General features: G+C 52.4%; 1 protein-coding gene and 1 pseudogene across 2 annotated transcripts; both read right to left on the bottom strand.

Annotated features, from left to right (window-relative positions):
• Window positions 1–1,426: 1,426 nt before the first annotated feature.
• Window positions 1,427–22,816, bottom strand: TRPV2 (transient receptor potential cation channel subfamily V member 2). Of its 2 annotated transcripts, none has more exons than XM_054457320.1 (15): window positions 22,532–22,816; window positions 20,505–20,811; window positions 18,125–18,258; window positions 15,490–15,780; window positions 14,613–14,911; window positions 12,126–12,296; window positions 11,518–11,673; window positions 10,852–10,947; window positions 10,012–10,082; window positions 9,423–9,588; window positions 6,598–6,664; window positions 6,148–6,482; window positions 4,746–4,870; window positions 3,477–3,556; window positions 1,427–1,639 (listed from the first exon to the last, which is right to left on the bottom strand). In XM_054457320.1, the coding sequence occupies exons 2-15, from the start codon at window positions 20,702–20,704 to the stop codon at window positions 1,539–1,541; spliced, it is 2,292 nt and encodes a 763-aa protein (XP_054313295.1). In that variant the 5' UTR covers window positions 20,705–20,811; window positions 22,532–22,816; the 3' UTR covers window positions 1,427–1,538. The 2 variants fall into 2 exon arrangements, with proteins under 2 accessions (XP_054313295.1, XP_054313294.1); XM_054457319.1 differs by having other exon boundaries at window positions 10,852–10,950; window positions 22,532–22,810.
• A 4,638-nt stretch (window positions 22,817–27,454) lies between these two features.
• LOC129018568 (U2 spliceosomal RNA) lies at window positions 27,455–27,565 on the bottom strand (annotated as a pseudogene).
• Between the last annotated feature and the right edge of the window lie 223 nt (window positions 27,566–27,788).

The following is a 27,788-nucleotide window of genomic DNA, read 5'->3' as shown; positions in this document are numbered from 1 at the left end:
CTCCTTTCCTCTCCTCATTCCTTGGGGCCTCCTCCACCTATGCCCCTGCCTCACCTTCCACGGAAAACTCTCTACTGTGGCTTTCCTTTCAGCCTATGAACATGCTCAGCTCTCTCTTTGAAAAATAATCCATGCAACCACGTTTTGCACACACACGTTATACCAAGACAAAGAAATTAATTTTGACTGCAAAAAACTGGGAAGACAATCATAAAACCTTTTGAGCTGGCCTCAGAAATAAGTGTAGGGTTTTTGTTGTTGTTGTTGTTATTGTTCGTTTTTGTGTTTTTTTGAGACGGGATTTCTCTCCTGTTGCCCAGGCTGGAGTGCAATGGCATGATCTCCGCTCACCGCAACCTCTGCCTCCCGGGTTCAAGCGATTCTTCTGCCTCAGCCTCCCGAGTAGCTGGGATTACAGGCATGCGCCACCATGCCCGGCTAATTTTGTATTTTTAGTAGAGATGGGGTTTCTCCATGTTGGTCAGGCTGGTCTCGAACTCCTGAACTCAGGTGATCCGCCCGCCTGGGCCTCCCAGAGTGCAGGGATTACAGGTGCCCGGCAAGTGTAGGGTTTTATTTTATTATTATACTTTAAGTTCTAGGGTACATGTGCACAACGTGCAGGTTTGTTACATATGTATACATGTGCCATGTTGGTATGCTGCACCCATTAACTCATCATTTACATTAGGTATATCTCCTAATGCTATCCCTCTCCCCACCCCCAAGTGTAGGGTTTTAATGGAGGAGGGGGGCTTCCAGCAAGAGCCAGGTCAAGGGATCAAGCACGAGGTCTCTTGGCCTGCACGAATTTGAGGAGAGTGCTAAGGAGGGAGGGGCAACAGAGGTGGAGGGGAGGAGGTGTCTGGAACTGCTTGGACAAAACCATGGGGGTCTCGGGATGCCAGCTAGGGCATTCTGTGGGTACTGGGGAGCCTCTCAGGCCTTCAGAGCACAAAGAGGACATGTTTGTCTTATGTCTTAGGAAGGCCCTCTGGCTGCCCTGCAGAGAATGGCTTGGGAGGGGTGGGAATTCAGCAAGAAGCTCAGTAGGAAGAGAAAGCAAGAGAGGTAGCTTTAACAGGTTTTCCCAGGTACCTGCCCAAAAGCAGGGTGGGTGTGGAAAGCAAAGGGTGTCGTGGTGAAGAGAGAGGAGAGGTGGCTATTTGCCCATGTCCGTCACCATATATCTGCCACAACAATGGGCACAGCGCCTCAGCCAGCTGCCTGTACCCAGGAAGAGGACAGTCCCCAGACTTGGGGATGTGGGGGTGAGGGTGGGGAACACAGCAACTGAGGGTCTCTGTGCCCAGGCAAGGGCAGGAGCAACCTAGTCCCATACACAGACCTGTGCACACAGAGACATGCAGACATTACCAGCTCTAAGGGTCCCAGCAACTCTGCTCAAATAATGTTTCCAGAAGAGTTAGTTAGTGAAAATATATATTTGCCACCAGAATTCACTGGGACCCCAGAGCCAGCAGATGTGGATGGAAAGATCCCCTGCTCTGTCCTGGCCTCCTGCTGCATCTGAGCCATCAGTTGGACTGGAGGAGCTGGAGAGGCACATAGTTTTCCTCAGAGGCACCATCCTCATCCTCCTTGGGTGGGGAAGCCCGGACAGGGTTCTCGAGAGTTCCTGGGAACAGATGGCAAGTACTGTGGCTTAACCCTTGAGTGTGTCCCCAGGAAGCAGGCACCAGGGAAACAAGGGGCCACAGCCATGAAAACACGTCATGCCGTGGGGACAGCCTCAGCGATCCTGGAGGCCAGCAATCCTTCTCCCTGCTTCCCTCACTCCACAAGCATTTCCCAAACCCCTGCTATATCAGGGGCTTCCCCCTGCCCCTGCCACCCCCAGGAGCTTAAAGTGCCTGGAGGTGACAGACTTGTATGTCAGAGATCAGAACACCTGAGACATGCTGGGGGAGCTCAGAGGAGAGAGGGGACCTGTCCCGCAGGGGCGGTGGCAGATTTGGACACCCAGAAGGGAGGAAGAGCACTTCCGACAGAGACAAATGTTCCCAGGAACTGCTTCCAGAGATGAACCAAGGAAAGCAAAGAACAAGGGGTACCGCAGACGCGTGGATGGAGGTGTGGGGAGTGGGTTAGACAACAGCTTTGGGCCCTGACCTCCATTCTGAGGAGTGCGGCCTTCCAGGCAGTGGGAGGCATTGTGTAGCGTGGGCTGCATGTAGTTTTTGTCCACATTAGCAGGACTGCAATGGGATAAGAGTGCAGGCTGGGCCGCCCTGCAGTGGTGCAGAAGCAGAAGTGAGAGGCAGGGCAGGGCAGAGGGATGAATGGCCGCCTGAGAGGTCAAGGACACTCAGCTCCTGGTGGGAGAGCTGGTATAGCGGGGGGAATAGGCTGAGACTCTCAAGGCCTTCCACCTGGGTGAGGAGGGGGTGGGGTGACATACATGTGACCTGCTGGGGCAGCCCCAAGGCTGTTCCTGTTGACATTGGAGGCCCCAGCAGGCAGTGGGGTGTGGAGTGCTTGGGGCAAGATGAGGGAGGGACAAGGTGACTTTCAGAGGTGATTTTCCTGGCATTGTAGTGAAGAGAGGGAGATGCAAAGAGAGGGTGAAGGGAAACCTATCTGTATGTGAGGCCATGGTCACGGCCCAGGAGCCTGGGAAACCAGCAGGCTGTGGGGCAGAAGAGGCCAGAGGAGCCTCCCTACAACAGGGGCCGTGGGAGACTCAGAAGGCTGTTGTAGGGGCAACAGGTACAAGCAAGTGAAATTTGTCAGGAAAGAGATGGAGAAAGGAGAGGAGGTGAACCAGTGGAAGGTGGGAGCTATTGAAGGTTCTAGAAAGAACAGATATGCAGTGGAGACAGCTAATCCTCAGAACAGGCCTCTGAGGGTGGGAGGAAGGAACCAGCCTTGGTGGAGGCGGCAGGGTGGGGACAGGAGGGGCCATCACTACACTAGAACGGAGAGGATGCAGGCCACGGACATGGAGGAAGCATGGGAAGTGGTTTTTCAGAGGTGGGAGACTTGGGGTGTGAAGGGACTAAGGACCTATGCAGGGCAGTTCCTCTGAGGGTCCAGGGAGATGCTGCCTCTGTTGTAGGCTGCGCTGTGACAGCCCTTCCTAACTTATTCCCCTGCTGAGTCCCCAGGCTCAGCCCAGGCCTGGCTGGGGACAGACCCTCGATAACCAATTGAATGGGCAAAGGGTGTGACTGACTGGCATCGGAGAGAGGGCAGCCGGAGGCTGGGCTGGTGGAAGCGCTAACAGCCTCAGAGGTTTCCCCTGGTTCCTGCCTGAAAGCAAGGTGTGGGTGGAAAGGAAAGGAGGGAACCACTGTTTTAAGGAGGCAATCCCTGTAAGAGGAGCTGGCATGCGGGGATCTGCAAAGGGACTATGAGGAGGTCCCTGGGTCCCGCCCCAGACTCTCCAAGGCTTTGTGGCCAAGCAGCAGAGACATACACCCCAGGGCAGAGGCTCCAGTCACCAGGCTACTCACGAGGGACACCTGCCCCTGACGGGTCCTCACACAGCGTAGGCAGCGTCTGCTCCCATGAAGCCCAGTTCACCTCCTCCACCCTGAGGGCAACAGAGCAGCTCTGAGGTTTGCCTGCTTTGACCGCCCCCACTCCCACCCCAGAGAGGGGCCTGGCCCCCCAAATTGGGAGACTATGCAGAGATGCTCTGGTGGACACAGAGGCCCTGAGGAGGACAGGCTTTCTCTCTGCAGGGTTCTGGGCCACCCACTTGGAGCCCTGTCCTGTGAGGCAGGTGCTAACTTGCAGGAATCAGCATCCATCGCTTCTGGCTGTTCACAGCAGCCTGGGTTGCCCAGAGCAACCAGAGAAGAGGAATTCAGATCAGGTGTATCTGTGCTTCCAGGTTCTGGGGCCTTTCACGGCTGCTCCTCATGCCTAAGACTCCGTCTCTCCGCTCATCTGCTGCCTCACGACAGTGTCTGTTTTGTTGTTGTTGTTGTTTTCTTTTCTTTTTTTTTTTTTGAGATGGAGTCTCGCTCAGTCGCCCAGGCTGGAGTGCAGTGGTGCAATCTCGGCTCACTGCAAGCTCCGCCTCCCGGGTTCACGCCATTCTCCTGCCTCAGCCTCCCGAGTAGCTGGGACTACAGGCACCCGCCACCACGCCCGGCTACTTTTTTGTATTTTTAGTAGAGATGGGGTTTCACCGTGTTAGCCAGGATGGTCTCGATCTCCTGACCTCATGATTCGCCCGCCTCAGCCTCCCAAAGTGCTGGGATTACAGGCGTGAGCCACCGCGCCCGGCTGACAGTGTCTGTTTTTAGCTGTATGTTTGTCACTAGGTTCCCTGTCCCAGTGTCCCAGGCTTTCCTGGACACAGAAGGGCACGTTCTCCATGGAAGGGGTTGTAGCTCAGAGATCAGGCTGGCAGAATTGGGGGTGGGGGGACACAGAGAGCCAGGGCAATGCTAGAGTGCTAGGAACCTAAGGGTCCCTCTGACTTCTTGGCCTCCTTACTGTACCACATTTCAGGCTACAAGGAGGAGTCTGAGATCACCAGGAGGGGACCTTCAGTTTAAGCCACTGGCACAGGCAGATGGCCAGCCATGCGGCAGCCATGGCTTGTGAGATCCAGACCCCTGACCTCACCTGCTCAGGCTCAGTCCCTGGTGCTCTTTGGGCCTGCCCTTCCCACCAGACCTGGCTTCTGGCAGCTGTGCCCTGCACTGCAGGGAGTCCCAGGGATTGCTGGACAGCAAGGCCCCCAGGAGACCCTCCCACCACTCACTCACCTGAAGCACCAGCGCTCATCGGGGCTGCCATCTGGCTTAGTGCCGACGGTCAGCATCACGCCTGCCCGCTGCTTCTTCCTGCACCACCAATAGCCATTCTCCATCTCCAGGACAGAGATGGCTTTCTGGGGACAAAGGATGCATCAGACAGAATGTCCTGGGACCCTGCCTGGGGGCAAAGGCACACAAGGCAAGCAGAGCAGGGAAGTGACCCGCAGCACTTCACAGTATAACCCAAAGTCAACTAAACACTCGGATTCGAATCTGGCTCCCACGTCCGATTACCTATGTGGGGTTGGGCCCTCAGCCTCTCTGCATCTCAGTTTCCCCATTTGTAGACTGAGGACAAAGTGCCTCAGACAGCTGATGGGAAGTCTGTACGTTATGAGTACTGAACAGCTACTTGCTCTTACATCGTTCCAGGCTCCAGATTGCCACACCACCAGGAACAGAAGTTCGTTTGCTCACCCCACACATGTGCCTGCTCAGAGGCACACCAGTGAGTCAGGTGGGGCACAGAACCTTGCAGAGGAGGGCACCAAGGCTCAGAGGAGATAAGGGGCTTCCCCAAGATCAACAATGAATTGGCAGCAGGGTGGGGCATGGTGGCTCATGCCTGTAATGCCAGCACTTTGGGAGGCCGAGGCAGGTGGATCACCTGAGGTCAGGAGTTCGAGACCAGCTTGACCAACATGGTGAAACCTTGTCTCTACTAAATACAAAAAATTAGTGGGGCATGGTGGTACATGCCTGTAATCCTAGCTACTTGGGAGGCTGAGGCAGGAGAATTGCTTGAACCCAGGAGACAAAGGTTGCAGTGAGCCAAGATTGCGCCATTGCACTCCAGCCTGGGCAACAAGAGCAAAACTCTTGACTCAAAAAAAAAAACAAAAGAAACACTGGACAGCAATGATGACAATAGTAGCTGGTGGCACATTGAGCACCTACTTGGTGCTGGGCACTGTCCTAGGTACATACATGAGCTTAAAGGAGGAGGGAGTAATCCCAGCACTTTGGGAGGCAAAGGTGGGAGGATCACCTGAGGCCGGGGCAACATAGTGAGACCTTCTTCTCTGCAAAAAATAAAAATATTAGCCGAGTGTGGTGGCAGGTGCCTGTAACCCCAGCTACTCAGGAGGCTGAGGAAGGAGGATCACTTGAGCTCAGGAGGCCGAGGCTGCATTGAGTTGTGATCATGCCACTGCACTCCAGCCCGGGTGACAGAGCAAGACCTTGTCTCCAGAAAAAAAAAAAAAAAAAAAAGGAAGAGCAAGACTGACAAGGTAGAGCTGCCCAATCCGGCATCTCCTGGCTAGGGAAGGCCCAGCTCCGCAGGGTCCGGAGCACTCCCCACCGCCTGAGTGTGGGGTGGGGTGGGGGCAGGGAGCCTCTCTGGTGGCACCTGCAGCTTCCAGATGCTCCAGCTGTCAGTGGCGACACTGTTGACGGTCTCACTCATGAGGGCGATGAGCATGTTGAGCAGCAGGATGTAGGTGAGCAGCACATAGGCCAGCAGCAGCAGCAGCACCATGCCGCGGAAGTGCAGCTGCTCCTGGAAGGCCAGCTCGCCCATGCCGATGGTGAATTTGAAGAGCTCCAAGGAGGCTTCCAGGATACCCCTGTACTGGGCCCCGTTGCCCTCATCCTCCTGTCCCTCCACGGGCTGCACCGACTCTGTGGCATTGGGGCCTGTAGGAGCTTCGGGGCGCCAAGCCTCCTGGCTCAGGCTCACCAGGGCTATGGGATGAAGGGAGAGGGGTCCTTAGCCCAGGAGACTGGCGGGCAGCCTTGGGAGTATACAGGGTGGACAGGGAACGTGGGGAAGGGGGAGGGGGCTGGAGGGAGCCTTTACCTACAGCGAAGCCGAAAAGGAAGACTAAGTAGATCAGAAGGAAGCGCAGCAGGTCCCGCAGGATGACCTGGAACACATGTGCCCAGGGGCCAGGGTGGGTAGCTGGGCCACCAGTCACGACCCCAGAACCCTGCCTCACCCACAGCAGCATGGTTCCCGTGTACACTGCAGATACGCACACACACATATGCATATGTGGGCCTGTGGAGCCACACCAAGCAGAGGAGTCTTTTAAAAATATATCTCAGATCTGGCTGGGTGCAGTGGCTCATGCCTATAATCCTAGCACTTTGGGAGGCTGAGGCGGGCAGATTACCTGAGGTTGGGAGTTCAAGACCAGCCTGGCCAACATGGTGAAACCGTGTTTCTACTAAAAATACAAAAAATTAGCCGGGTGCAGTGGTGCGCCTGTGCCTGTAATCCCAGCTACTCAGGAGGCTGAGGCAGGAGAATCACTTGAACCCAGGAGGCAGAGGTTGTGGTGAGCCGAGATCACACCACTGCACTCCAGCCTGGGCTACAGAGTGAGACTTCGTCTCAAAAAAAAAAAAAAAGAAAAAAATATATATATATACACACACACACATATGTCTCAGATCACATTGTTTTCCTGCTTAAAACTTTCCAGTAGCCGGGCATGGTGGCACAAGCCTACAGTGCCAGCTACTCAGGAGGCTGAGACAGGAGGGTTGCTTGAGCCCAGAATGTCAAGGCGGCAATGAGCTATGATCGTGTCACTGCACTCCAGCCTGGGTGACTGAATGAGTCCCATCTCAAAAAAAAAAAAAAAAAACTTTCCAGGGTCACAAAATTAAATATAGAACTACTGTATGACCCAGCAGTTCCACTTCTGGGTATGTATATGCCCCAAAGAATTAAAAGCAGGGACTCTAACAGATACTTTTACACCCCTGTTCATAGCAGCATTATTCACAATGGTCAAAAGGTGGAAGCAACAGGTGACTGGATTGACAGATGAATGGACGCACAAAATGTGGTGTATCTACACAATGGGATATTATTCAGCCTTAAAAGGGAAGGAATTGGCTGGGTGCGGTGGCTCAGCCTGTCATCCCAGAACTTTGGGAAGCCAAGGTGGGTGGATCGCCTGAGGTCAGGAGTTCAAGACCATCCTGGCCAACGTGGCAAAACTCCGTCTCTACTAAAAATACAAAAAATTTGCCAGATGTAGTGACACATGCCTGTAGTCCCAGTTACTTGGGAGGCTGAGGCAGGAGAATCGCTTGAACCTGGGTGGCGGAGGTTGCAGTGAGCCAAGATTGCACCACTGCACTCCAGCCTGGGCAACAGAGCAAGACTCCATCTCAAAAAAAAAAAAAGGCTGATCCTTGAGGACATTATACTGAGTAAAATAAGCCAGACATTAAAGGACAAATACTGTATGATTCCACTTATACGATGTAGCTATGGTCATCAAATTCATAGAAACAGAAATTAGAATGGTGGCTTCCAGGGACTGAGGGAAGGAGAGAATGGGGAGTTGTTTAATGGGTGTTGCGTTTCAGTTTGGGATGACAAGAAAGTTCTGGAGTTGGATGGTGGTGATGGTTATACAACAGTGTGAATGTACTTAATGACACTTAGCTGTATACTTTAAAAAAAAAAAAAAAAAAGGTTAAAATGGGCCAGGCGCAGTGGCTCACGCCTGTAATCCCAGCACTTTGGGAGGCCAAGGCAGGCGGATCACCTGGGGTCAGGAGTTCGAGACCAGCCTGGCCAACGTGGTGAAAACCTGTCTCTACTAAAAATACAAAAATTAGCCGGGCATGGTGGTGGGTGCCTGCAACCCCAGCTATACGGGAGGCTGAGGCAGGAGAATCGCTTGAACCCAGGAGTAGGGGTTTGCAGTGAGCCGAGATGGTGCCATCGCACTCTAGCCTAGGTAACAAGAGTGAGACTCCGTCTCAAAAAAAAAAGAAAATTCTATGTTAGGTGTATTTTACTACAATTTTTTAAAAAAAAAAGCCTCTGGGGACCTCTAAATCCCTCCCTGTGGAAGGGGCCCCTGGCCTTTCCCTTCCTCCCAACCTCCTTACCTCCACCCTCCTGCCATCTCCCCAACCACCTAGCCTCCTCACCCTGTCCCAAGCACCCCAAGCTGCTTCTGGCTCACGGCAGCCACTGCTGTGCCCTCTGCTGAGAATATCTCCTCTTCACCTGCTGTGGCTGAATCATTCTTTCAGGTCTCAACTTAAACATCCCCTCTTTAGAGAGGCTTCCCAGACCATCCCATCTAAAGGGTACTTGGTCCCAGCCATTCTCCATCACATTGTCCTGTGCTTTTTTTTCCTTCATAGAATTTAGCAGTGTGGAATGTTCTCAGTTGTTTTCTTAAGGTTTTCATTTCCTCCCACCAGAACATCAGCTTCAGGGGAGCAAGGACTTGTTCTGTTCTCTGCTATATTCCCAACACCTAGAACAGGGCCCGGCCCACAGTAGGCACCCCCTAAACATGCGCTGAATACATAAATGAACGCAGTTACATGCCCGCGCCCACACATCCCAGGACACAGACATGCAGATGAGCTTATGCACATATTCTTTGCTCCTTGCTTGTGGAAGGATGCACATGCTCCCGTGTAGACACCTGCAGACACACATATGTGCGTTTGTTTGCGTGTGCATGCAGAGCCCTGAGAGAGGTATGTGCACGCCTGTACTTAAGCTTCCATCCAGCAAGTATCTGAGTGCTGGCGCACAGGCAGATGTACACATGCCCTCCTCTGCCTAGGATAGCTGTGGAGGAAGGCTCTTCTTGCCTGATGAGGCCAAAAGAGTCCCGGTGGGCCACCCCCTTCTCTCACCTTCTGGATCATGACACTGTAGATGCCTGTGTGCTGGAAGCCACGTGTATAGTAAAGCAGGTTCAGCCAGCCCAGCACCAGCGCAGACACAAGCAGGGGCAGGTACCACTCGATGGCCAGGAAACACAGCACCTGGGACACCACTGTGAGCAGGGCCTGGAACAGGCTGTGTGGGAGCAGGATCCAGGTGGGCTTGCTGGCCACTTGGCTCCCTGAGCCCCCACTGGCCTATGCTGACCAAGGTCCTGACCTCCATCTTAGGCAAGACATTTAACATCTGTGGGCCTCAGTTCCCTCCCACTGTAAAATGGGCATAATAATAATGGTGCCTGACTCATAGAGTGTTTTCAAGGACTAAGTGAAACAGGTGTGTGCCGAGGCCTAGTAAATGTCACTATCACCATCTACAGTGATGGGAGCACAAGGGGCCCCAGGCTGGACGGCAGCCCAGACTCCTGGGACTGGCCTGTACACAGGTCCCGACTTCCTGGGCCCCGTGTCCTCGCTTCTAAAGTTGTGCCTTCTGCCACAACTGCCCCTTCCAGACCTCAGAGACAGTTGAGGGAAGGAGGAGTGAGAACCCACGTACAAGAGGATTTCAAAGTAGCTGTCTATGAACGAGATCCAGATGAACACGTGGCGCCGCCAGAAGTACCACAGCTGCGGAGGAAGGGAGGACAGAGGGCTGTGAAACCTGCTCTCCCGCATGCCCCCTGCTGGCCTGGCTGAGCGGGAGCCTGCCACCCGGGCTAGGGCTAAGTCAGCAGCTTTGGTTTTGGGGGACTCATGAATACTTCTAATAGCTGAGATAGCTTGGGACTTTCTTTCCAGAAAGAGCAGCCACCTAGGCAAGGCCGGGGGGTGCAGATGAAGAGCCTGTGCACTGCATGCAGGAAGGGGAAGAGCGCCTTTCCCTTCCCTTCTCCCTGGCCTCACAGGGAGCACCCATACCCCAGCCAACCTGGGTTTGGTGCCCAAGTTCTGCCCACTCTGCGGAGGTCCCAATGTCTTGGTGCCCAGCCTGTGTCCTGCAGGCTTACAGCATTTCCCACTGAAGAGGCCCTACTGGGGGAAATAGCCTGAACCCCACCTACCTCTGGTCTCTCTGCTCCCCAAGAGGGGAACTTCCCAGCCTAGGGGCCTGGCTAGGGGCAGGGGCTTCCAGCTCCATTCCTGGGGGAGCAGAGCCTGTACTGCCAAGGAATCAGAGACGCTATCTGCTACTCCAAGGAACCCCAAAAGCACAGCAAAGGGGTTCCCGGGGACTCAGAAGGCAAGGCCAGAACCTCTGGCCCTCAGCTTCAGTGAGGCTGGTTGCTCTGGGTGGGACTGGGTATTGTCAGTGAGGGGATGCAGCTAACTTTCTCTAAGCCCCCTGAAGCAGAATTCTAGGTTTGCTTCTTGGTAGGAGAAGGGGAGGGGCACTCACCTGGCCCACGAGGAGGTAGATCCCCCCTAGCAGGATAAGGATGTGGCCCGTCAGCAGCATGGAGTTTCCAACCTCCGCTTTCAGGTGAGGGGCGGCCTGCTGAAGACACAGATGAGACCTAGGGCCTTGGGTCCTCTCTCAAACAGCTCACCCTTGAGAGCTGAAGCTGAGGGCCTACTCTGAGCCTGAGCTGTGGAGAGGCTCCTCAGAACGGCAGGGGAACATGGGCTCCAGGGAAGGACCCCTGGATCCTAAGAGGCACATTGTGTAGCATTTCAGTGTAGGGTCTGAAGCCAGACTGCCTGGATTCAGATTCCCTCTCCACACCACTTCCAGCCTGCGTGACCCCGGACAAATTACTTAACCTCTCCGTGCCTCCCTTCCCTCTACTATAAACTGGGGGTGATTATAATTCACCATCTCAAGGGTTTTGGGGGACATTAATTAGTCAACACATGTCCATCACCTAGAATCCTTTTTCACATACAGTGAGCACTCAGCAAATCTTCACTGTATCACCGTTAGTACTGCAGTGCTGGCTCCGATAAGCTTGGGCATGTCACTCCAGCAGCCCATGCCTCAGCACTATTACTGCCCCATCTTCCCCCGGGGTTGTTTCAAGCAGGCCTCCCCCAAGATGTGCCCCCCCAAACCTCCTGCCCTTGCCTTCTTCAGGGTAGGTTGATGGTAGGCAACAGCGGTGAAGATGAACATGTAGATCAGATTACACAGGAAGTTTAAGAAGAACTTGGGGATTAGCAGATCCCATTTCGCCTGCAGCAGTTTGTTCAGGGGCTCCAAAACGACCATTCGGTGTCGGTGCTGGGGTGGGGAGGGCAGAGCCATGGGTACACTCAACAAGTGCAAATAGGCTGCCCACTCCATGTCAGGATCAAAGCAAGGGCCCAGGAAATGAGGAGAGAGGACAGGGAGCAGGCTTCCACACCCCAGCAGCCCCAAAGGACCTCATGCCAACCCTCCCAGCTACAGTGTGACTAAGGGGCTTGCCCTCCAAATGAGATGCTGGTTAACAGAGAGGACCTGGATGGTTGCCACGAGGCCCTTGGCATGATCCCCGTCTTGGATGGGACTAGAGTATGGATTGAGTATGGGTCTGGTGGCCATGGTCAGGGTCGTGCCTGCTGGGACCTGCAGCCACACCCCCACTGGCACAGGAATGGGGCAGATGTGGTCCAGCAGGCAGCCCCAATTTGTGGACGTTGCTGGGAACTCTGCTGGGTCCTGTGCGTGCACCCATGCTCCTGTGGGCTCACCGGGCTCTTGCAATGAAAGGCGATGATCTCCAGCACCGAGTTCTCCTCACAGCTGTCCACAGAAGCCAGGTCATACAGCGACACCCGGACAGGCCCATAGCACCACTCGGTGAACTTTCGGGAAAGGTGGCTCAGTCCTGAAAACTCCCGCTGCAGGATGTGCCTGAAAATCTGCAGCGTGGCCATATGAGCTTGCATTCACGGTCCCTTCCTGGCACTGATCCTGGGCCAAAGCTGGGAAACACCCAGGACTCTGCAGCTGCCCACGGTCTGCAGAGCTGCAGCTGACACGTGCACGTACCCACGTACACGCAGGTCCTTGTTTGTCTAAACTCTTAAACACACACACGCACCCAGCCACATCTGCCCCAGCCTGCCAGCCAGCCTGGCTCTTCCTTCCCTTCCCCTGCCCTGTGGCCTTCCTTGAACTCCTCAAATGGCAGAGAAATCCCTAGCCCTGGGGTCCTTGAGGCCCCTGAGATCAGAGTCTACTAGCTGTATCTGTGTGTGTACTTTCGCGGTCGGAATCTAGAATTTTCAACAGACTAGAAAGTGGTCCCTAATCCAAACAGGTTAGGAAGCAGTCTGGTTTCACGCGTGAGGAATGGGAAAGGAGGGACAGATCAGGGCACTGCTTTCATAGGCCACACAGCAGTGCCTCTAGACAAGAAAGTGAGGTTCACACACCCCAGGGAGCACTCCAAGAAACTTGGGAGGGCAGCGAAAAAGGGTTAAAACTTCTATTTATGTTTATCATTTCCTTAATCTTTCAAAAATCTCCACTGTAAGCCCATGAGGCCAGCCCTGGTGAGCTATTGGCAAAAGCTATTTGGAACAGGCCACTGGTAAGCTCTCTGGAACAAAGTGGGGGCTGCCTCATGTTTACTCTTCCTACCAGAATAACTTCCAGCTAGTCAAAGCCGTAGGCATTAAAAACGCAGCTGCAGGCTGGGCATTTTGGCTCATGCCTGTAATCTCAGCACTTTGGGAGGCTGAGGCAGGTGGATTACCTGAGGTCGGGAGTTTGAGACCAGCCTGACCAACGTGGAGAAACCCCGTCTCTACTAAAAATACAAAATTAGGCAGGCGTGGTGGCACGTGCCTGTAATCCCAGCTACTTGGGAGGCTGAGGCAGGAGAATCGCTTGAACTCGGGAGGCGGAGTTTGCAGTGAGCTGAGATCGCGCCATTGTACTCCAGCCTGGGCAACAAGAGCAAAACTCCGTCTCAAAAAAAAAAAAAAAATGCAGCTGCAAAAGTTTGGAAGAAAATATGGGTATGAAGATTATATATATACTATATATAATTATAATATATAATATAATGTATAATAGTTATATATTATGTACATATAATATATATTATATATATAATCTTGTAGCAGGAATTAGACAATAGCAAAACCAAAGAATCTTAAAGGAAAAGATAGTCACACTTGCAGATTATAAAAATTTTTAAATCCTGTATAGCAAAAAAAACATAAAATTCAAAAAACAAATGATGAACTAGGAGAAATTTTACAAGTGCTATAGTAGACAAAATACTAAATTCATTATAAAGTTATCAATAAATATGCAGAAACAGAATAGCAAAATAGGCAAAAGATCCAAAAGGCTATCTCTTAATAAAGAAACCCAAACGACTTTTAAAAATTCCCAATGTTTGGCCAGGTGCCATGGCTCACACCTGTAATCCCAGCACTTTGGGAGGCCGAGGTGGGCAGATCACCTGAGGTCAGGAGTTCAAGACCAGCCTGGCCAACATGGTGAAACCCCGTCTCTACTAAAATACAGAAAATTAGCTGGGTGCAGTGGCGCGTGCCTGTAATCCCAGCACTTTGGGAGGCTGAAGTGGGTGGATCACAAGGTCAGGAGTTCAAGACCAGCCTGACCAACATGGTGAAACCCCTCTTTACTGAAAATACAAAAAAAATTAGCCAGGCATGATGGAGGGTGCCTGTAATCCCAGCTACTCAGGGAGCTGAGGCAGGAGAATTGCTTGAACCTGGGAGGTGGAGGTTGCAGTGAGCCGAGATTGTGTCACTGCACTCCAGCCTGGGTGACAGAGCGACAGTCCGTCTCAAAAAAAAAAAAAACAAAATTAGCTGGGTGTGGTGGCACATGCCTGTAATCCCAGCTACTTGGGAGGCTGAGGCAGGAGAATCGCTTGAACCTGGGAAGCGGAGGTTGCGGTGAGCCGAGGTTGCACCATTGCACTCCAGCCTGGGCAACAAGAGCGAAACACCATCAAAAAAAAAAAAACCTCAATGTTTTATAATGTAATATATTCAATAGTTCATATACAATTTATAAATAAACATACATATATTAGAGGTACATACTGAAAATTTTCTTACTAACAGGAATGTTCCATTGAAAAGCAGAGAAGCCACTGCTCTTCACCACCCCCTGGGTTCTTTCTGCAGAAATTTTGGGGTGAGACCTACTGCTTCCTGGAGAGGGGAAGTGGGAAGGGGACAGCCGCTCACCTCAATCTTGCCCTCCTTGGCGGCCAGCTTCAGAGGCGTGAGATCCTGCAGGTTGCGGATGTCCTCAAGCTGCACGGTAGGGCAGAGGCGGGCCCCAGCTTGGAGGAGCCCATCATACATGCTGGTCACCAGTGCGATGTTCTCAGCTGAGTTGTCCGAGATCATCACTAGGGCATGCAGGACTGTGTTGCCCTGGGAGTCAGTGGCCTGCAGGCTGGCGGGCTGGTGTGGGTTCTCCAGGAGGTAGCTTACCACATCCCACTGCTTGGTGCAAGCGGCCAAAGAGAGGGGTAGCTCACCTGCAGGCCAAGAGAGCAGCTTGGGCCCCAGGCCTCCTGCTTTCCATCTGCCTACTCCTCATGCTCCTTGGACAAAAGGCCAGCCCTCCTTGAAACAGGTCAGGCTTCTTTACCACTGAAGGGAGCAGAACAGGGGCCAGCCAACCTGCTGCCTTTTGCTGTCTCCTTTACCAGAGCCCAGGCATGCTGCCTCTTTATTCAGGCTCTGCCTGGTCAAGTCACATGCCAGTACTAGCAGCCCCTACTCCTTTCCCTGGGTCTGGGTCTGGGTGCATGCCCATATTCTGGCCAGACGAGGGTGAAACATCTCTTATGACAAATTAGTGCTGGATGTGGTGGCACACATTTGTAGCCCCAGCTCGAGAAGCTGAGGCAGGAGGATTGTTAGAGCCCAGGAGTTTGAGGCTGGCCTGGACAAAAGATAAACTGCTTTTACAGGTGCCTAGTGGTTAGAAGCAGGGCGTCAGGGTCAGAAAAACCTAGATTTAACTGCCAGCTCTGTCATACACTAACCGTGTGACCTCGAACAAGGCCTTACCCTCTCTTTGCCTCAATTTATCCAAGAAAGGCTCACTCACCAAAATAAAAGCAAGTCCCTTGGCCCTTCTGGAAGAAGCGGCCGCAGGCCCGGGCATGCACGTTGGCCCCATTCTCCACCAGGAGCTTCACACACTGCAGATTCCTCTTCTCAATGGCAATGTGCAGAGCGCTGTGGCCTCGGTAATAGTCATCTGTACACTGGGCATTTACCAGGGGCTGAGGATTGCCAGAGTCCCGGTCGATCTGCAGCAGTGGCAGAATGCAGGCGTTGACCCCATCCTTAAGATTCAGCACAGCCTTCATCAAGCACGTCTTACCTGTGGAGCCCTCTGTGGGAAGAAGGGAGGGGAAGGGCACAGTGGTGCTGAGACCTGGAGCAGCTGGGCTGCCCAATAGCTCTTATAGCAAGCCCAGCTCAAAGTACCCCTTGGGAGGATTAAAAGAGTTGCTACACACAACTGGTGGGAGCACAACCGTGTTATAGGGTATTAAGGCTCCAAGTAACAGATAAGAAATACCAACAGGCATGACTACAATTTCTGCCCTAGAAACCAAATATCTTTTTTTTCTTTTTCTTTTTCTTTTCTTTTTTTTTTTTTTTTTTGAGACAGAATCTTGCTCTGTCACCCAGGCTGGAGTGCAGTGGCGGGATCTTGGCTCACTGCAAGCTCCGCCTCCCGGGTTCACGCCATTCTCCTGCCTCAGCCTCCCCAGCAGCTGGGACCACAGGCGCACACTGCCACACCCGGCTAATTTTTTTTGTTGTTTTGTTTTGTTTTTTGTTTTTAGCAGAGACGGGTTTTACTGTGTTAGCCAGGATGGTCTCGATCTCCTGACCTCGTGATCTACCCACCTCGGCCTCCCAAAGTGCTGGGATTACAGGCGTGAGCCACTGCGCCCGGCTTAGAAACTAAATTTCTAAGATATAAGTCATCATTCGTGAAATGCTGTCTACACGAGAACATTCAGAGCAGTATTTGTACATGACTCCACCACTTAATGTCTCTGTCTCCTCTGGCAAGTCACGTGGCCTCTCTTAATCTCAGTTTTCGTTACTGTAAAATGGGAATGTTCCAGGATTATTGTAAGGTTCAAAAGGAATAATATAAGGCCAGGCGCGGTGGCTCACGCCTGTAATCCCAACACTTTGGGAGGCTGAGGCGGGCAGATCACGAGGTCGAGTTCCAGACCAGCCTGACCAACATGGTGAAATCCCATCACTACCAAAAATACAAAAATTAGCCAGGCGCAGTGGTGGGCGCCTGTAATCCCAGCTACTCGGGAGGCTGAGGCAGGAGAATTGCTTGAACCCGGGAGGCAGAGGTTGCAGTAGCTGAGATCACGCCACTGCACTCCAGCCTGGGTGACAGAGCAAGACTCCGTCTCGAAAAAAAAAAAGGCCAGGCGCGGTGGCTCACGCCTGTAATCCCAGCATTTTGGGGAGGCCAAGGCGGGCGGATCACAAAGTCAGGAGATTGAGACCATCCTGGCTAAAACGGTGAAACCCTGTCTCTACTAAAAAAATACAAAAAATTAGCCAGGTTTGGTGGCTGGCGTCTGTAATCCCAGCTGCTCGGGAGGCTGAGACTGAGGCAGGAGAATGGCATGAGCCCAGGAGGCGGAGTTTTGCAGTGAGCTGAGATCGCGCCACTTTACTCCAGGTTGGGCAACAGAGCAAGACTCCATCTCCAAAAAAAAAAAAAAAAAGAGAATAATATAAACAAAGTGGATAGCATACAGAGGGCCTGGCACACAGCTGGTTGAAGCCAAAAACTACGAACAACCTAAATGGCCATCGATAAGTAAGGAATTGGTTAACTAAATGATGGTAAAGGACACAATGGAAAACTCACTCTGCAGTTGTCAAAGTGACTAAATTAGACATGTACTGAAATGGAAAGTGCTACAAGATGTATTAAGTGGAGGAAAAGCACATTACAAATTAGTATATATGTCAAGACCCCATTTACGTAAATATATACTGATGTATTAAGAAAGTCTGGATAGGCCCTGCGTGGTGGCTCACACCTGTCATCCCAGCACTTTGGGAGGCCAAGGTGGAAGGATCGCTAGAGCCCAGGAGTTTGAGGCCAGCCTGGGCAACATGGCAAAACCCCATCTCTCCAAAAATAAAAAAGAAGAAAGAAAGAAAGTCTGAACAGATGCATTCTCAAACCATTAATTGGGGCCCAAGATGAGAGACTGTGTTTACCCTTAGCTCTATATGTTTCCTTACTGTTTGAATCTTCTAGAGTACTCATGTTATTTTTCTGATCATCCCAAACAATACAGATATTTAGATTTTGGGCAAAGAGTGCTTTGAGATGGGTTAAGTATATGGTATGTGCATTATATATTGTATCTCAACAACACTGTTATTTAAAAAAATAAAAAAAGATTGCTTTGGGTTTCCATTCAGCCACTGCAATGGGCTAGGGGTGACAGAGGTAGCCAGGAGGCCTGAGGGGTGGGTGGACGTGGGAGGCACAGCCAAGACCGACAGGAGGCCATCCTTGAATAGCTCTGTCCACAGGGCCCCCCAGCCATCATTCCAGTGGGAGGGCTGCTGAGAACACTCACTCCTCAGCTTCTGACCAGGGATCAAGCCCACCCAGCCCACCTAACTATCAGCTCGCAGTATGCCTAGCCTTGGATCCACAGGGCAGGATCTACCTGTGTATTCTGAGTCGGTGAGGTACTTGCTGGTCTTGCTCAGGTACTCTGGAAGTCCAGCCAGATCCTCGGGGACACCCCGGGAGACCGCATTGAAGAGCCGATCCCGGTCAAATCGGTTTGGATCCGGCTGACTGTGGATGATGTGGTTTGTGACTCATGCTGGAGAAGAACCACAGGCCCCCCCAAAAGCCCTCCATCCCAGGGAGCCCTTTCAGGGAGTCCTGTACACACTGCACACCCCTTAGGCCCAGGAGCCCAGTGAGAGCCCTTCTGAGGGCCTCTATCCTCCTAGAACCATCCTAGGGGACCCCGGGAGGAGGAAAAGGGGCCTGTCCAGGCACTAAGCTGCTTCATCCCCATGACGCCAGTCATCACAGACACTTTTCAGCATCAGGTGCTTGTCATATGCCAGGTGCCTTGATGTACCATCTCTCAACAGCCTCGATATCCCACTGGGTCCCCTTCAGCACACACAACTTGTGGTGGCTCTTGAGCTTGGGCCTGGGTCTGGACAGGGCTGTGGGAGGTCCCCGCAGACTCACAGTGGCTGCATGCATCACTGCCCTCAAAGAAAGAATGTAGAAAAGCTCCCTTCTCCTCTCAGAAACCATCTATTAACTGCAGAATACTCTGTGCCTTTCATCTTCACTTCAGCCCTGCTGGTCGGAAACTACTCATTTCTCCATTAGATAAACAAGGAGGTCATGTAACTTGCCAAAGTCACACAGCGCCAAACTGGGAATCTCAGCAGGGCTGTTTAACTTTAGACCCTGACTCTGAATCCCCAGAGAGTTTCTAGGCTCGGCAGCAAGAAATTTCCCAGAAACAGAGCATTACCTGGGCCCAATGCTGGGCCCAATGTTGAAACATATCAGACACCACCGAGAAGGCACACCTAATGAGAAATCTCTCCCACAGACCCCAGAAGGGATCTGGTAGCTTGTCAGAATCTAGAATCTAGCAGCGTCTGGTGACTGGAAGTGGGAAGAGCATGAGTCATTTCCTCCTGGGCTGTGTTACTAATCACAGGGGCCAACTTGCCTCTGGGGCTTCTGGTACCACCACCAGCAGATATGCGAAGACAAAGAACAGGGGGTGCTATTTGATGATTTGTAGACCCTCAGATCCCAGCTTAACGTCTCTTGTGGAATGGTCAACCAAGTAAAGGTTGGTGACAAGGTGATTGTTGGGATCAGTCACTTTTTTTTTTTTTTTTGGAGACAGAGTCACACTGACACCCAGGCTGGAGTATGGTGGCACAATCTCTGCTCACTGCAACCTCTGCCTCCTTGACTCAGGTGGGGATTTCAAGGGTTGACTTTTTAAGCCAACGGCTATGACTGTAATTACAGCCAGCCCTCCTTCGTCAGCACCAGGAAGCCACACATGACCATGAGGTCTCTATCTGCTGCTGACAGGAGCCCTGTGGACAGTCCGGCTGGCAGAAGTGGCCATTTGGACAAAGAAGTTTCCGTCACCAGGGTGGCATCATGGTCCTGGGGTAGGGAAGCCCAGTGAGGGCACAGATTGAGGCACTGAAGGCATCAAGGGCCCGTCCTGCCTGTGTCAGGCAGGCTCCACAGCTCCCAGAATCTCCTCACGCATCCTCCCCTACCCTGGTGCTGAATCTGACCACTATCCTCCAGCACAAACAGGAAGCGGCTCTAGCCTGGGAGGCCAAAGCTGGTGGCTGTACCTCAAGCACGAGAAGGGAAGAAGGGGCTTCTGTGGCAGAGTCTAGCCTGGCCCATGAGGATTCTCCAGCCTCACTGGGCAGGCCCCCACCCGGGGCAGGGAGGTAGGGGGTGCCAGATGCAGCAGGACTGGAAGTGGGACTCTCAGGAATGTGGGGCTCACACAGTCTGAATTGGTGGAAAGACGACAGGAAAATCAAAGTGCAGATGACTCCAAGCAGAAGCCTATCATCCTCAATCCCACAGTTCACATCCCCTGAGTGACAGGCTCAGCCTTGCAGAACTGAGGAGAGCCTGGGACATTTCCAGATGTCCTTGATTCTCACTGGATGGAGTGTGGATCCTGCTGCCTTCCCCAACAGGGACCACGAGAGGGGTGGGAGTTGGCATGAACAGGGGGATTTGAGGGTCAGTTGAGGACTTAGAGCTCAAGAATGTATCTCACGAAGAACATGAGCTCAGAAGGCAGAAGGCCAAGAATGGGAAGCCTCTGGAGAGAGCAATGCCAGATGGCAGAGCAGAGGTCAGCCTGTCGGGCCCAGGAGCCACCAGAGCCAGACTGAGGATGCCACAGGCTGTGGGAAGCGGCACTGGTGCTGGGCTGGTCAATGAGTCTCACTCCAGGTGTTCTGCTGGAGCTGGGCAGGGGGCCCCCTTTGCCCTGCCCCTACTTGCTGTCTCACCTGGCACCTGCTCCCTTTCGGTAGTTGAGGTTGACTGTTATCTGAGGGGCGAATTTCCGGTCCTCGCCCTGGAACTGTGACTCCATGGGAGGCAGCCCGCTCCCAAAATCCAGCTTTCCTCTGTCCGCCTCAGAGCCATCTTCTTGGCCTCCATCTAATGTCTCCAACCTGAAAACTGGAGAGCTGGAGGGTGAGGTCATCCTAGGAGGAGGAGGCTGCTCGGTCCAGCCAGGACCTCTGTGCAGATGGCGATGTCAAGGGTCCTGTCTTCCTCCCAGCTGCGGGTCGGTGTTGGCCTGACTGGAGCCTGCAAAAGGAGGTATTAGGTTGGTGCAAAAGGCTGGGCGTGGTGGCTGGGTGTAATCCCAGCACTTTGGGAGGCTGAGGCGGGCTGGTCAGCTGTTTGAGACCAGTCTGACCAACATGGTGAAACCCTATCTCCACTAAAAAATATACAAAAATTAGCTGGGCATGGTAGCTTGTGCCTGTAATCCCAGCTACTCGGGAAGCTGAGGCAAGAGAATTGCTTAAACCCGGGAGCTAAGATGGCACCACTGCACTCCAGCCTGGGCAACAGAGCAAGATTCCGTCTTTAAAAAAAAAAAAAGTAATTGCGGTTTTTGCCATTACTTCTCATTACTTCTAATGGCAAAAAAGCCAAGTGCAAGTAGGTCCACCCACTGTGTGGGAGCCCAGCCCCAATGCAGGCGAAGTGGGCCAGGAGGGATGAGCAGCAGGGATGAGGAGAGGGAGGGAGGCCTGTGGGGTGAGGAACAGGGAACCAATAGGGCCACCCTTTTGATGTTGTCCCCCAGGAAGAGCCATGACTGTCCCCGACTTTTCCTCTGGGACTTCCTGGTATCTGAGGGGTCACAACCCCCGTTACCATTTGCACTAACAGCACAACCCTTTCTTTACACAACATCTTGCCTGGCAGCCAATATTCCAACAGAAAAAAGTGCGATGGCTGGGATGGGGCCAGTCACTCAATCCCTTGCCAAAGAAGGGGAGCTCTAAGGAGAAATAACTGGGAAAACCACTAGACTATCAAACCCTTCATTTTGCTGCCAAGACTACTAAGGCTTAGAAAGGGGGAGTGGCTTTCCCAAGGTCGCCAGTTGTTGGCAGAGCCGGATCTGACACCATGCGTCTACCATGACGTTCCTCTTCCGTTTTCAAAGCCTTTCAGGGTCTGTCTATATTTTCAGTCTGATTCAGCTCTGAAGGCATCGAATGCCACCTCTGTGTGCCTCAGGGCCTCTGGGGGCTTCACGAGGGGAGGGACGCCCCTAGCCTGTGGCCCAGGCTCTCTCCACCACCCTGCCTCAGGCCCTAGGCTGGCCTAGGAAGCTCAGCAAACAGCACAATCTCACCCTCACAGGAAAACTGAAACCACAGCCTCCATCACTTGGCAAGGGTGGGGCCTCAGTCAGGGTTGGGGAACCCTCATGGCCCCAGTGAGCAGGATCAGAAAGAAGAACGAGTCAAAGAGTGGTAAGGAGACAGAAGGGTGGAGAAGGGGGCAGCGGGGCAGAGAGCAGAGAGGAGCAGCGCCAGCAGAGGGAAGTGGAGAGGGTAGGCTGGGACCAGGCCCTGGGGACCCGGATGGGGTATTTTCCCATGGAAACATGGGAGGTGGGGAGCTGCCTGGCTGCCTCAGTTTGCAGATGTGACCCACCACCCTTTCTACACACACTGGGGCAGAAGGGCGGTCTTTCCGTTTCATACCATTTAGCCCATCTGTGTCCCCAACCAAACCCTGGCCCATTCCTCCAGCCCAAGACTCCCAAGCCCCAGCAGCAACAGTTGTCTGTCCAGCCCCTACCCCACCTCCTGGGACCCTCACCCACCCTGGCAGCAGAGGAAGGGGTGTGGAGGTCCAGGGAGAGGGTGCCGGAGCCCCACACAGACCCTGGCTCCAGGCTGTAGAAGCCAGGAGCCCACTAGGCCTTCCTTGCCCCATCATTCACTGTCAGGCTTGGGGGCCCGGCCCCCTCCAACGTCCCCAGCATTGCCCACCGACTTACCCGGCAGGCTGAGGCCAGGGCGTGGCGGCTGCTGGGATCCCGGAGCTTCTCAGTAGCAGGGGCTGCGGGAGGAAGTGAAGCCGGGAGGGGCTGCGGGCGCTGACAGCGGAGGAGCCGCGGAACCTCCCTCCCCAGCTCTGAGCACTAAGCTCCAGCAAGCAGGTTCTGGTCTCTCGGTCACCCTCAGCCCACCTGGCCAGCCGGCACGGTGGAGAGTGGGAGCTTAACTCTCCCCTGTCAGGACAGGCTAGCCACCAGAGACTGACCATCTGGACACACCCTGCTGCAAATCAGGCCCCGCCCCCACCCCTCCCCCTTCCAGCCACTAAGGTCTCAGGTGGGGGTGGGTGACAATCAGAGGCAGCCCTTGGATGCTGGGGACTTGCCTCCCATGGAAGCTGCCATGGATGGGGGATTCTTCCCCAAGTACACTGACAGCTATCCCCTCCCCTTCTCCACCACCACACGCCTTCCAGCAGCCATGTGGCCCATAAATGGGCCTGAGTTGACCCATAGTAGGGGAGAAAGCTGATATGGACAGCCCCCAGGGAGAGGCTCAGCCCAGCAGATGCCCCTGGGAACACAGTCCCACCCACCCATCCACCCAGCAGTTGGGGGACTTTCCCACCTCCCAGGACCTTCCCCCAGCCTCCTGAGCCCAGGACTCTGATGGCTAAAGTTCCCGTAAAGGTGCTCCAAGCACCAGCCAGCAGGTGGAGACAAGGAGATGGGCACGCACTGCTAAAATCAGACCTCACCACCGACGGGGCCCTGGTCTGGACTCAGTCTTGGAGCTTGGGGACCCAACCACCACCGAAGTAGCCCTAGGAATCCCTCTCCCTCACTCCCAAAACCTGGCATCAGCTCTTCCTCCAAAATTTGTCTTTCTGCGTGGTCCAAGCCACTATCATTGCTCCCCTGGGCAACTGCAGCCACCTCCAAACTGGTCTCCCTGCTTCATTCTTGCCCCACACTCATAATCCATTTCTCCTTATAGTAACTGAAGTGATCTTTTAAAAATGGGAACCAGGGCCAGGCGCGGTGGCTCACACCTGTAATCCCAGCACTTTGGGAGGCCGAGGAGCATGGATCACTTGAGGTCAGGAGTTCAAGACCAGCTTGGCTAACACGGCAAAACCCCATCTCTACTAAAAATACAAATATTAGCTGGATGTGGTGGTGGGCACCTGTAATCTCAGCTACTTGGGAGGCTGAGGCAGGAGAATCGCTTGAACCTGGGAGGCGGAAGTTGCAGTGAGCCGAGATTGTGCCACTGCACACCAGCCTGGACAACAGAGCAAGACTCTGTGTCAAAAAAAAAAAAAAAAAGGAAACCAGGTCACCTAACGCCTTGACTTAATCACAAAAACCTCACCCATGGTACTTGGAATAAAATGCAAACTCCATACCATGAGCCCTCAAAGTCCAGATGCCCTTCTGCATCGCTGTCCGTCACTCATGGCAACCCCGTCATGCACATTACACTCTAGGCCTGCGCCATCCAATAAGATAGTCACTAGCCACAATGGCTGTTTAGATTTAAATCAATTATAATAGGCCTCACGATTGTAATCCCAGCACTTTGGGAAGCTGAGGTGGGTGGATCACCTGAGGTCAGGAGTTCCAGACCAGCCTGACCAACATAGTGAAACGCCATCACTACTAAAAATACAAAATTAGGCCAGGCGCGGTGGCTCATGCCTGTAATCCCAGCACTTTGGGAAGCCGAGGTAGGTGGATCACTTGAGGTGAGGAATTCGAGACCAGCCTGGCCAATATGGCAAAACCCCATTTCTCCTAAAAATAAAAAAAATTAGCCAGGCGTAGTGGCTCGTGCCTATAATCCCAGTTACTTGGGAGGCTGAGGCAGGAGAATCTCTTGAACCTGGGAGGCGGAGCTTGCAGTGAGCCAAGATTGTGCCATTGCACTCCAGCCTGGGCAACAAGAGGGAAACTCTGTCTCAAAAATAAATACATAATAAAATAACAGTAAACATTCAGTTCTACTGTTCCATTAGCCACATTTCAAATGCTCAATCGGCACACGTGGCTAGTGGCTACCATATCGGATAGCACACAGATGAGAAATTTTTCTTCTTTTTTTCTTTCTTTCTTTTTTTTTTTTTTTTTGAGACGGAGTTTCATTCTTGTTGCCCAGGCTGGAGTGTAATGGCACGATCTTAGCTCACCGCAACCTCCGCCTCCTGGGTTCAAGTGATTCTCCTGCCTCAGCCTCCTGAGTAGCTGTGATTACAGGCATGCACCACCATGTCTGGCTAATTTTGTATTTTTAGTAGAGATGGGGTTTCTCTATGTTGGTCAGGCTGGTCTCAAACTCCTGACCTCAGGAGCTCTGCCCACCTCAGCCTCCCAAAGTGCTGGGATTACAGGCGTGAGCCACCATGCCAGCCTGAGAAATTTTTCATAAACATAGAGTTCTATTGGACAGCACTGCTCTAGACATTCTGAACACATTTCAGTCTCCCCAGTATGCCATGCCTCTTCTGTTCCACCTGCCAGGAACACACACACACACACACACACACACACACACACACACACACACTGCTCTTGATCTGATCTAGCCAACTCCTGCTCATCCACCACCTCTCAATTTAAGCATCACTTCCTTTGGATAGTCTTTCCTAGATCCTGGACTGGGCTGGGGATCGCCACTATGTGCTCCCATGACACTCTGTACTTCCCCCACATCTCACTATCCATTACTGTAATATTTATTATATTGTCTGGCTTCACTTTTTTTTTTTTTTTTTTGAGACGGAGTCTCATTCTGTTGCCCAGGCTGGAGCGCACTGGCATGATCTCGGCTCACTGCAAGCTCTGCCTCCCAGGTTCATGCCATTCTCCTGCCTCAGCCTCCCCAGTAGCTAGGATTACAGGCATGTGCCACGACACCCGGCTAATTTTTGTATTTTTAGTAGAGACGGGGTTTCACCATGTTGGCCAGGCTGGTCTCGAACTCCTGACCTCAAGTGATCCGGCCACCTTGGCCTCCCAAAGTGCTGAGATTACAGGCATGAGCCACCGTGCCCGCCTTCACCTTTGACAATAAAAAATACTTACGGAGCACTCACTATGCACCAGACACTGTGCTAAGTGCTCAACATGTAACTCCCAGAGCAACCTTATTTCACAGACAAGAAAACTGAGCATGGGTAAGGCCAAGGCCACAGGGCTGGGAGGTGAGAAAGCAAGGATTCAAGTCCAGGGCCACAGACTTACCACCATACTTTCCAAGGGGTGAGATCTCGCTTTGTTGCTGTATCCCCAGCAACCAGCACAGTGCCTGGCATCCAAGTGGTGCTCGAGAAGGCTTTGAATGACAGGATGGCTTATAATCATAGTGCAGAGGGCACTGCTGTGCTGTTGGGAAAAAAGTGAAAAGTGGACAACCTGAAGTCCTCCAGAGCCATCGCCACATCCGGTGAAAATGACAGTTGGGTAGACAGATAACCTTAATTGCAAATTCTGGTTACAAAAAGGTCTTGGATCATAGCCATCAGGGAAAGGCAAATCAAAAGCACAATGTGGTCCCACTTCACACTACTAACATAGCTATTATAAAAAGACATGTAACAACAAAGTGTTGGCAAGGGTGTGGAGAAATTGGACCTGTCCTACGCTCCTGGGAGATTGTAAGATGGTGCAACTACTTTGGAAAACAGTCCGGCTGCTCCTCAAAAGTTTAAACATAGAGAGCTGGGCGCGGTGGCTCACTCCTGTAATCCCAGCACGTTGGGAGGCCAAGGTGAGTGGATCATCTGAAGTCAGGCATTTGAGACCAGCCTGGCCAACATGGCGAAAACCCTCCTCTATCAAAAATGCAAAAATTAGGCCAGGTGCGGTGACTCAGGCCTGTAATCCCAGCACTTTGGGCGGCCCAGGCAGGCGCATCACCTGAGGTCAGGAGTTCGAGAGCAGCCTGGCCAACATGGCAATACCTTGTTTCTACTAAAAATGCAAAAATTAGCCAGGCATGGTGGCGGACGCCTGTAATCCCAGTTACTCCGGAGGCTGAGGAAGGAGACTCACTTGAACCCAGGAGGCGGAGGTTGCAGTGGGCTGAGATCGCCCCATTGTACTCCAGCCTGGGCAACAGAGCAAGACCCTGTCTCAAAAAAATAAAAAAAAATTAGTGGGGCATGGTGGCACATGCCTATAATCCCAGCTACTGGGGAGGCTGAGGCAGGAGAATTGCTTGAACCTGGATGGCAGAGGTTGCAGTGAGCTGAGATCCTGCCATTGCACTGCAGCCTGGGCAACAGAGCAAGACTGTCTCAAAAAAAAAAAAAAAAAAGGGCCGGGCACGGTGGCTCGCACCTGTAATCCCAACACTTTGGGAGGCCAAGACGGGCAGATCACAAGGTCAGGAGATCGAGACCATCCTGGCTAACATGGTGAAACCCTGTTTCTACTAAAAATACAAAAAAAAAATTAGCCAGGCGTGGTGGTGGGTGCCTGTAGTCCCAGCTACTTAGGAGGCTGAGGCAGGAGAATGGCGTGAACCTGGGAGGCGGAGCTTGCAGTGAGCCGAGATCGCGCCACTGCACTCCAGCCTGGGCAACAGAGCGAGACTCTGTCTCAAATAAAAAAAAATTAAACATAGTTACCATATGACCCAGCAATTCCACTCCTAGGTATGTACTCAAACAAATGGAAGCATATGTCCATACACACTTGTACATGAATGTTTACAGCAGCATTATTCATAATAACCAAATAGAAACACCCCAAATGATGATTAACTGATGATGAATGGATAAATAAAATGTGGCATATCCATTTAATGGAATATTATTTGGCCACAAAAAGGGAAATTAAGTACTGATATATACTACAGCATGGAAGAAACTTGAAAAATTAGGTTAAATGAAAGAAGTCAGTCACAAAAATCACACATTGCATGATTCCATTTATTTATTTTTATTTTTATTACATCCTTAGATAGGGGACACATCAAACTGATAAGAACAGATACTACACTTGATTTTAGCTGAAAAGTCAAGAAGTGATATGCATGATTCCATTTATATGAAACATCTAAAACAGGGAACTGTAGAGTGGTTGTCTAGGGCAAGGGGATGTTGTGGGGTGAGTGTAGAAAGGAGGACTGACTACTAAAAGGTATGAGACTTCTTTTTTTATTTTTTTGAGACAGGGTCTCATTCTATCGCCCAGGCTGGAGTGCCGTGGCACGTGATTACGGCTCACTGCAGCCTCGACTTCCCCAGGCTCA

The sequence above is a fragment of the Pongo pygmaeus genome, chromosome 19 (assembly GCF_028885625.2).
Source record: "Pongo pygmaeus isolate AG05252 chromosome 19, NHGRI_mPonPyg2-v2.0_pri, whole genome shotgun sequence".
NCBI lineage: Eukaryota > Metazoa > Chordata > Mammalia > Primates > Hominidae > Pongo > Pongo pygmaeus.
This window is presented reverse-complemented; position numbering and strand designations above follow the sequence as displayed.